The following is a 10,489-nucleotide window of genomic DNA, read 5'->3' as shown; positions in this document are numbered from 1 at the left end:
GTACAGTATGTGGAGTCTTTAACTTCAATGATATTTTTTGTTCAGGAATTTGAACTAGAGAAAGATATCATCTACAAAGTCCTTCACTGGTAAACCAGAGGGTATAAAAACAAAAAAATCATAAAAGTACATATATTTAATATTCTTCATTTCAAAAGCAATGATAAAGTTTCAGCTCAAGTGTAATAATTTTCTCTCATGTCTCTAAATCACCAGCTCAATGAGTCCATACTAATCATCCACAGGCACTAGTTTAGGAACCTGTATCTGTTTCTGAAGGTACTCCTGGTCTAAGATTTTGAAGTTGACATAAGAATTTGTTACCATGGTGGCCAAGTCCCGAAGACTACGAGGTTTAACATCAAGATCCTCCAAAGTCTTGGCCACATCTCTGTCCACAATGAAATCAGAAAGAGCTTCCTGCACAGAGAAATGATCACGATGTAGTCAGATTGATTTGAATGCTAAAAGTTATATTTTTTTTACGCATTTCAACAAACATGTATATGAATTCTGCAGCTCTGCCTCATCCGTCAGGCTACAAGCCTTATTAATAGTGTCATCAAATTCTTCGACTTTTATGACCTCACTTAATATTCCTATTGAGTACTCGTTTACTTGGTTGATTTTTCGTAAAATTTTTCATATCTATTATTTATCTAATTCTTTAATCATCCGTAGTAGTATACACAACCAACTGTATATGAACATTATATTTACAATACACACAATATCTTCAAAGTATTTTGAGTTTAGATTAAAGAAAATAAGTAATTAGACACACAAAGTAGACTAATAAATATATAATGGTCAATCACCATTTTACAATGCCTGAATGGCTCTGATATTCGATTACTGGGATAAAATATGTTTTTCATGTCCGACATACATTATAGGGCATACAAGCTTTTATTATGGGCAGTAGACATTAGGGGCAATGAACACGGACATGAAAAAGCTGTATACCAAATTTCATAACAGTATGTGCAACCTCTGCAAAGAAAATGAATGGAAACAGCAAATTATTTGAATTTTTCTGAGTCCAAGGGGCATAACTCTGTCAAAAATTGCTCAATCATACTCAAAAAAGAACTTGATCCAGTGATATACTGACTGACAGCAGCAAAGCAATATGCCCTCCCTTCTTCGGAGAGAGGGGGCATAAAAATTGATGACATTGTTCATAACTGGCAGGATGCATATGAAACCAACTAAGCATTTTTAAAGTAAAGTCAAAAATAATTTTGAAAGTTACATGTATATAACATGCTTAATCCAGTGAATTCTGACAAGAATTTCCAAGTAAAGTCGTACCAAATAAAAAGATAAAGATGTCCATAGGCTCTGATGGCCAGCTGAGTATCATACAACCATTTTTTTGCAACATACAGTATATGTAGTCAAAAACCATAATTGCATAATACCAAGCTCTGAAGAACATTTGCTCCAAATAATCAGAAAAATAGTCTGTCTGCTAAATGTTCAAAATTAAAAAAAAACAATTTCCTAGACAGAAGAAAGATATAAAGCTAAAAAAATGTAATGTACTCACTCTTTGTAAGGAATCAAAATTAAATATTCTGTTGTCTCTCTGTCTCTTTAGCTTTCGACTGAAAAAATCAATAAAAATGCATTATTCTAAAATTTTCAAAATTTACAGTATATATTAAGTTAAAAATTATATTAAAGAGCTCAAAAGCAAATCCGTTTGCAGATAATAGGATTATCCAGTAAGTTTAACTCAGCCGATTAAGGTTTAAAGTGACTCACATGAAGGCGACATCGATATCTGTAATATCCCAGTAGTCCCTGTGACTCAGTCGTGTGATGTGGTTAACCAAGTTGTTCAAGTTATACCTCTCTGGTCTGTTGTTAAGAAAAAAGTTTAATTGCACTATGTGTTGTATAATAAAAGTACATATGGGACTGAACGAACATTTTGATGGTATAGATTTCTCTTATTAGCTCAGACAAATCTTATGAATGGGGACATTCACACTGACAGATTCTTGATCATATGGATTTAAGAATTACATATGCAGTAGCTAGCTAAATGAATATAAATCTTAAAATCAAACAATTGCATTTTAAATAACAACTTTTTCTTAATTCCCTTCTTAATATTTTTATGATAATATAAGATGTAGAAATATGTGCATGTGAATTTGAGAATTTAATACTACTCACCCTATGCAATAATAGGTGCTTCCTGGAGCATCTGAATCAAAAATGGCATTAGTCACTCCTGTGGCAACATCACCTGCCTACAAACAATTAAAATTCAAGTGTTTCATATTTTCAATCATAACTCAGTTATTTTCAATAATTAATCATTTTTCAATTAGCCTAGGTTTAACTTGTCGACATATGAACTGTATTTTATATTAAAGTCAAATCAGGGAATCTAGGGCAGAGCTGCCAACATTTTGAAATGACAAATAGTAAGGCGGGGTCTAGCGACTACCTAGGGCCCCTGCCGCTGAAAATGTTTTGTAAATGGACATACAATCAGAGCAATTTGAGGCACGTTTCCATTTTGTTTACTTTAAAACATTGACATGAATGTGATCAGCCTTTAAAACCGAAACGAAGATACAAGCAAGCTTTGTAAGAATTATGAATATGTTATAGTAGTAGAAACTATAGACTGCCAGCTATTATTATAAACTTAATTTGAAGGAGAAAAATTGAAATCGGAAGAATATAGAGAGAATCGTAAGGTGTATTTTAGACACTGATTTCGTACGCCTTACGCCAAAATCGTAAGGGTTGGCAGCTCTGCTAGGGAAACTTACAAATACGGGTTGTTTTACGGTGTCGTGTCCCTCTCTCCAGATTGGGATCTTGTTGCTCAGGTAACCATACCGTGCTGTCAATGTACAACAAAAACTGAATTTTTTTATCTTGTAATGTATATACTACAGGTCTGCTTTCAGAAATGGCAGTACTTAAACTCTTCTATTAATCACAAACATGCAATGCCAAAAAAATTCTGAAAACATTTTGTTTCATCTTGTATTTGTTTAATTTTTACAGTACATGTATTATATATAACTTTTAATAACCATATTTAGTCTTCTCACAGTAAAACTGGACATGAACATTTACCAAACCTTGACACATGTTATTATTTTTTTTTTAGAGTGATCAACAGCTACTGCATACAAATTCCTTCTTATTTCAAACTTACTCTTGTGAACATATTTCCATAAATATTTATCTCGGATTCCATAAATATCTGCTGGTCTAAAAATAGTGGCCTCTGGGAAAATTTCTCTTAATGCCTGATCACCTTCCCACTGAAAAAAAAGTGCACAGATTTATCATCACAATAAATAAAATTCAACAGGTTTTTTTTTCTGGAATGCCCCCTTTTTTAAAAAGTATATGTACATGTATACATGTATTAGTTTTTGTTTTTTTTAACAAGATGTGAAATCAAGGGCATGATTAATTGACTTTTTTAAAACTATGAAAGCTGACTTTGTCTTTACCTTTTTCTGTAACATAGAATTTCCCTTATTGATATTTTCCCCAAAATAGATCAGATCAGTACGATGGGGGTCTGCATTCAGATGTGAAAAATGAATTAATCGTTCTACACCCGTTTCCTTGGCAATCTTAGCAATCTGGGTTGGAGCATCAACAAACAGATCATGATAATCATATGCCCTGAAAAAAAAAGTCTCCATTTATATTCAATCTGTACATAATGTAGATTCCTAAATATATGCGTGGAATTAATTATCGCGTAATTTTGCGAGAAGCACCACACACGAAATAAAGTTACTAGCCTTTATTTTCATGATGCTGAAATCTAAGTAAAATCTCTTGACCAACCGTCCATTTGCGAATTATTATTCTCGCGATTTGACGTTGAGGAGCTCATTCGCGATAACAAGTACTCACGAAAAATAAGGAATCTACAGTATTTAAAATGAAGACATGGTCATTACTAAGCATCAAGCTTAAGATTTGCAAAATTTCAAGATCTTGAAATTGTTCCTTGAAGTGCACCATAAAAAAAAATGCCAGTAGAATCTATATCTGTGCTCTTCAAGATAAAAAAGAAATTTTATTTAAAATATGACAGTTGTTTAACCTCAAGTATTTCTTATATTTCTAGAATATATGCGATAATCTCTATTTGCCATAGTCTTTTGCTCACTTACTTGGTTTCAAACTCTTTTCCAATAAGGTTTATGACAACGTTGGAGTGCATCATTGCTTTTCTTAGCTGATCTTCGTGGTAAATACTGTCAAAGGGCTAAACATCAAAACATAATTTTAAATTTACTGGACTAAAATACGACACTTAGGTAATATTTAGATACAACTTGCCAAAACAAAACAAGAGGCCCATGGCCCACATCACTCACCTAAGTAGCATTGGTGATGCCGTTCTTTACCCAATTTCCCCATTGTAATACCTAGTGTGGCCTTGTCCCCCCTGGGGGTCATGATTTAATAATTTAGAATCTACTCTACCCAGAATGCTTCCACATAAGTTTCAGCATTCCTGGCCCTGTGGTTCTTGAGAAGAAGATTTTTAAAGATTTGTTCTATATATTTCTGTGTAAAACTTGGATTCCCTATTGTGGCCCCTTCCTACTCCGGGGGGTCATGATTTTAATAATTTAATATCTACACTACCCAAGGATGCTTCCACATAAGTTTCAGCTTTCCTGGCCCAGTGGTTCTTGAGAAGAAGATTTTAAAAGATTTGTTCTATATATTTCTATGTAAAACTTGGATTCCCTATTGTGGCCCCACCCTACCCTGGGGGTCACGATTTTAACAATTTAATATCTACACTACCCAATATCTACACTACATAAGTTTCAGCTTTCCTGGCCCAGTGGTTCTTGAGAAGAAGATTTTTTAATGACCCCACCCTATTTTTGTCTTTTCTTGATTATCTCCCCTTGTAAGGGGACTTGGCCCTTCATTTTAACAATTTAAACTCCTCTTCACCCAAGGATGCTTTGTACCAAGTTTGGTTAAAATTGGCCCATTGGTTCTTGAGAAGAAGTCAAAAATGTAAAAAGTTTACAGACGGACAGGCGGACGGACGACGATCAGAATAGCTCACTTGAGCCTTCTGCTCAGGTGAGCTAAAAAGGTGTGTGGTAATGATATCTAAGAGATCTATATATAAATAAGACTGAATTGTATAATGAATTTTATTGACATTGAATATACTTTGCTGAATACATTTACAGCGAAATACGAAATGGCGGTTAAATTTTCAGTAGCCTGGTGGATAGCTCAATAGGGTATTTAATTTGGTCTAACAAGTATCACATTAGGTTTGAATCTAGGTCACAAGGTTACTCAGGTGTATCATTAGATTTTACAGGTAAATGTGAGTTGATTTCAATGTTGTATGAAGCCACATGTATGTGCCAAAGTTTTATGCAGTAAATACATGCAATACTTTTCTTTAATTGCAAATACTTTTTGCAGAATTAGTGAATGACAACCCCCCTTTTCCATTCTTACAAAAGGTATTGTTAACAAAGTCAGGACATAGTTAGCTCCCCACTTTTCCCACTTAATGGATTATACATAAACAGGCACATAAACTGAATAATATCATAAATACTTGGAATTATATAAATAGCACATATAAAATGTATTAAATTAATTATGATGAACATTTCTACACCCATCAAATTTCTCTATTCATATCTGTTACTCTCTGAAAAAACTGAAATTTGAATTGATAAAGGGCTTGTTTTACAAAAGAAATTATGGCTAAGACTAGATGCTCTTGCTATTTATTCTATTCTTTACCATGTTCAATTCTTATTTTATTCTTTCATAGTTTAAAAAAATAACATAGAGGCAAATATTAAAAGCATCACAATTACAGAATTCTTCACTGCTAGGAGAGTTAAAAACTTTTAGTTTATATATATTAATTATTCTTAAACCTATATTAATAAATCTAGCAAAACTATAAAATCAAAAATCATGGATAATGAGATTTTGACATACAACAAATAATGAACTCAAAGTTTTGGAAAAACCAATGTATTTGAATGCTGAATTAAGCAATGTTAAGCAGTTTAATCTAAGACATGGGTGCTGTTGCTATTGTTTACTATCATTTGTCTAAAAGAGAAATTTTACCCTGTAATATGAAATTACTTGTATGTTAATTATGAAAATAGATTACAATGGGTTTTTATAATGGAAGTGACAAGACTTGATAGCAATTAGGAAAGATAGTGTGCAGAGGATATATGCATTATTGAAGCGCTGGAATACAATTTTACTGAAAAAAATATTTCAAAGAAAATTATTGCATGTATTTACTGCATAAAACTTTAGCACATACATGTGGCTTCATACAACATTGAAATGAACTCACATTTACCTGTAAAAACCAATGATACACCTGAGTAACCTTGTGACCTAGATTCAAACCTAATGTGATACTTGTTAGACCAAATTAAATACCCTATTGAGCTATCCAGCAGGCTATTGAAAATTTAACCGCCATTTCGTATTTCGCTGTAACAGCTTCAAAAGAAATCAAGTACCATCAAAGCTATCGTAAGAACATCAAAACTTCTACATAAGTCAAATAAACTTGCGAAAACAAGAATTGAATCAATTTAAAAAATGTGTAAATGAAAATTGGAATAAAATATTTTGAGTTGGGCTAATTTTCGTGGGTAGGTCAGCTAAGGGCAAACAAACAATATTTTAATTTAGGCCTGAAGACATACTGTAAATAAGATTTGTCCAAGATCTCCAGCCAGCTTCATTCTAGCGACCCTGTAGGTGTCTCCTCTGTAGGGAATAATCACTTGGGAGCCAATTTTACCTGTAATGCAGATCAAATCTCAATGTAAATCACATGTTGTGTCAATATTTCATTTTGATGAGTCAAGACACAGCTCTCACTGCATGTAAGTTTATGGTTTTGGATACCTAATCTGTTTACAATATGTCTTCCCATAAATCCTGAGGCTCCAAAGACAGTGGCCACCACCCCACTGAATGAGGACCTGCCACCTTGTCCCCTCTTACATGCTGCCAAATCACTGCCCGCATTTCGTTTCTGGAGGTAAACTGTACTCACAGCGGCTGGCAACTTCTGACCTAAACAAAGAATTGTTCATCTTATTAGCCTTTACTCTGTGTGGTTGGTTAATATTAATATTTTTTTTTTATGAAAAGCATATCATTTGTTCAAATTTAGTAAAGAATAACAATTTTATGGTCATAATATATAATTTTACAAATCAAAGTTTTGTTTTTAAATTTGATATTCTCTTTCAGTATTCTCATATTTGGAAATAATGCCTTTTTTTTTCAAAGTTGATTCTTATAAGGCCAGATAAAATTAATCTTTAGATTCTCATCCTCTCCTAGATAGAACGTTCTATCGTTAAAATGATATTATCCTACGGACCCGGTTTAACGATAGAATTCGTTCCATATATTCGTAATGTAGCAAAAGAAACATGGGCGATAACTTGTACTCACTATAACTCAGTGCATTTATTACGAACAATCTAGAGAGTTCCGAATGTAAACATGGCAGGTAAATTTGAAGCGAGAGAAAAACGTTGAGAAAATTAATTGGATTTTCGTCTTTAGATGGATTATTTTCTGGGATAAAAGGCATAAGCAATCTCAAAAAGGTTTGTTTTGATTAATTTGGTAGTTATTTCCAGTGAAATCCTTTTATATTCTTCAAAATCGTTTTGGAGCAGATCCGCTCCGATTTGCTACATTGCAAGTATATGGAACGTATTCTAACTGTGGTGAGGGCTTGTACCGAGACACAGTTAGATCATTCTAACTAATCCCCGCCCACCCCTCTCAAAGTGTCCCACCCCAGTGTTTTTTTTTTATTTTCGGGTGTTAAAAGCACAGGCACTTGTTTCGGGAATAAATTTTAACCCATAGTATAATAATAACACAAGGTATCTGACTCCAAATTACACAGAGTACCCCCCTCCTTTGGAATCGCGCTCATTTACACTTTCACAGAAAAGGCATTGGCAAACTGTTTATACCTATGTCATGTATGTCATCTACGATAATTTATCTAAACAACCATATATGGCTTGCTTGTCTTTGTTCTTTTTAATCTCAATAAACAGCCTCAAAACTATATTCGCAGAGTGGAAAAGTTTAACTAAACCATAAAACGGTATGTGCTAATCTCGGGCAAAGAGAAGAATGAAAGAATGTGTGGGTTTAAAAATTCAATTCCAGATTTTAAATATTGCATTGAATAAATAAAATTTCATAGTGTCTTATTTTCCATAAAAACACTACGATGTTTTTCCGATGTAATTTTAGAAACAGATTTTTAGCCAATCAAATTCGAGGTCTAATGCTTTGCCCGAGACTAGAACATACCATTCTATGGCTGAGTTTCACTTTCCACTTGGCGAGCAGAGTTTTGAAGCTCATTACGGATATAAAAGAAAATAAAGACAAGCATATCCGATATGGTTGTGTAGATAAATTATCGTACAAGACATAGGTTCAAACAGTTTACCCATGCATTTCCTCTGAAAGTGTAAATGAGTGCGATTCTAAGGGGTACTCAGTGTAAATCGGAGTTGGATACCTTGTGTTATTATTATACTATGGGTCAAAAAATTATTACAGAAACAAGTGCCTGTGGTTAAAAGTATTTTCATGTATTCAGCAAGAATTTGGGTCAAAGTTTGAGAGTTATCTCCCATCTGTATTAAAAGTGGCGTGCCACTATTTATAGCAAAATAGCTAAGTGAAGAATGGAGAAAAATCGGCAATGAAAGCAGTTTAAATATAAAAGAAAAGGATGATTTCATTTTGTCAGTATAGAGAAGGCAGAGGAGAAAAATTAGCATAAACAAATCTAGATACCATCACTGGCATGAGCAAGTTTTTTTTTAAAAAATGTTTAAATATCATGACATTTTCCAAAACACAATGCTATCTCAGTATCTGCTTCTTGGATACAGATTGAAATGTATAAACAGGGACATATATACTAATAGTATATACTAATAGTCCCTGGTATAAACAAATCTTATTTAACTAAATTGAACACACTGCATTTTCCTGGCCCTGATATTATGTACTCTGTCATTGACTGGATTATGGAGGAAATTCGAAATAACAGATTTTGTACTTTTTAAAACTCCAAAATCTAAGGGACGAGGCAAATCAAATAAAATTAAGGTTTAGGCCTACATGAAGAATGATTTTAAATAACACTCACGACCAAAGCGTACGACACTAGTCGTCAGGCCGCTAGCCATTTTCAACTGTCAAGGTCTCTCGATCTCCAAAAATTTCGGCGCAAAGATACAAGACAAGTCGTACCTATTTTTTTCGAATTTAAATAACCCAATATTTAAAGGTGGGTCAAAGTGCTAGGTCAAGGACAAAAGGTCAACATTATTGATACCCATGGAATGCCTTGTAATGTGAACAACAGATATGAAATATCATATGTACATAAATCATAAATATGAAGGCCCTCGCACCAACATTCCAAAAATTATGGCAAAAGTTTTCAACATTAGGTCAAATCAGGGACCTATATACTAATACATGTGTAAAGTATATGGTTAGGTCCCTGGTCAAATTCCAAATTCAAAGGCAAAATTGTTAGACCCAAAGAAAGTTCTTGTTATGGACCCACTCGATTGGGACCCTTATTATTCCAGAATAACCATTCCGCGTCTGCTCGATTATGTTTGGTAGAGTGGACTTCTATAAATGGCGTCAAACGGGTGGGAGGAAACTTTGAGGACTTTTAATATTGTAAATAAACCAAACTTAAAACAAAATACAGTTGCAGAAGAGTATTTTCATAATGTACGAAGGGTAATTCTGTTAAGAAGCACTTTTTCTGTTATGTAATTGCATTGAAATCAAGCATCAAACCATAAAATTGGAATTACCAACTTAAAGTTGGAAATACCAACTTAAAAAAAAAATATTGCGTGGCACTAATACGCTTCCGTAATTTCAATGGGGAAGAACATGAACTTTCTTTTAATTCTTGGTACATTTTTATATATATATTTTTTTTTCAAATCCTGGAAATTTTTTTTATAAAATTAATAAATGTACTGAAATAGATAAATAATAATTACACACATGACAGGACCTAGGATTTTTTCTTTGGAGGGTCCATACTAGTTAAACATAAAAAAAGCTCAACCAAAAAGGAGTGGAGGGGTCCATAATTCCTTATGCTACCAGGGGAACAGGGACCCGCGTTTTCTAGGGAATCCAGTGTCATTTTCTAGTTTCTTTATCAAGCATGCGTTTTATATATCTGTGAAATTTCAAAAGGGGGGGGGGGCAGTAACAAACACCAATCAATGATGGATTATGCTACGAAATCCTCGGTTTTAAAAATTCCCTTGTTAATGAATTGTAATAATTTCTCATGCTGTTCCGTGAGAATCAATATTCTAATGTTATATCAACAAATGACAATTTACATTCATTGCAAGCA

At 33.4% G+C, this 10,489-nt stretch overlaps 1 protein-coding gene across 1 annotated transcript; it reads right to left on the bottom strand.

Annotated features, from left to right (window-relative positions):
• Positions 1-121: 121 nt before the first annotated feature.
• Positions 122-9,352, bottom strand: LOC134244187 (NADH dehydrogenase [ubiquinone] 1 alpha subcomplex subunit 9, mitochondrial-like). Its single transcript, XM_062726456.1, has 11 exons — positions 9,239-9,352; positions 6,943-7,113; positions 6,738-6,835; positions 4,173-4,267; positions 3,495-3,672; positions 3,191-3,299; positions 2,796-2,869; positions 2,188-2,264; positions 1,771-1,866; positions 1,553-1,610; positions 122-420 (listed from the first exon to the last, which is right to left on the bottom strand). The coding sequence occupies exons 1-11, from the start codon at positions 9,276-9,278 to the stop codon at positions 232-234; spliced, it is 1,185 nt and encodes a 394-aa protein (XP_062582440.1). The 5' UTR covers positions 9,279-9,352; the 3' UTR covers positions 122-231.
• Between the last annotated feature and the right edge of the window lie 1,137 nt (positions 9,353-10,489).

This window comes from Saccostrea cucullata, unplaced genomic scaffold, assembly GCF_032062105.1.
Source record: "Saccostrea cucullata isolate Sc308-1 unplaced genomic scaffold, CSIRO_AGI_Scuc_v1 ctg512, whole genome shotgun sequence".
Taxonomy (NCBI): Eukaryota; Metazoa; Mollusca; class Bivalvia; order Ostreida; family Ostreidae; genus Saccostrea; species Saccostrea cuccullata.
The sequence above is the reverse complement of the archived record's forward strand: the minus strand, read 5'-3'. Positions and strand labels throughout refer to the sequence as shown.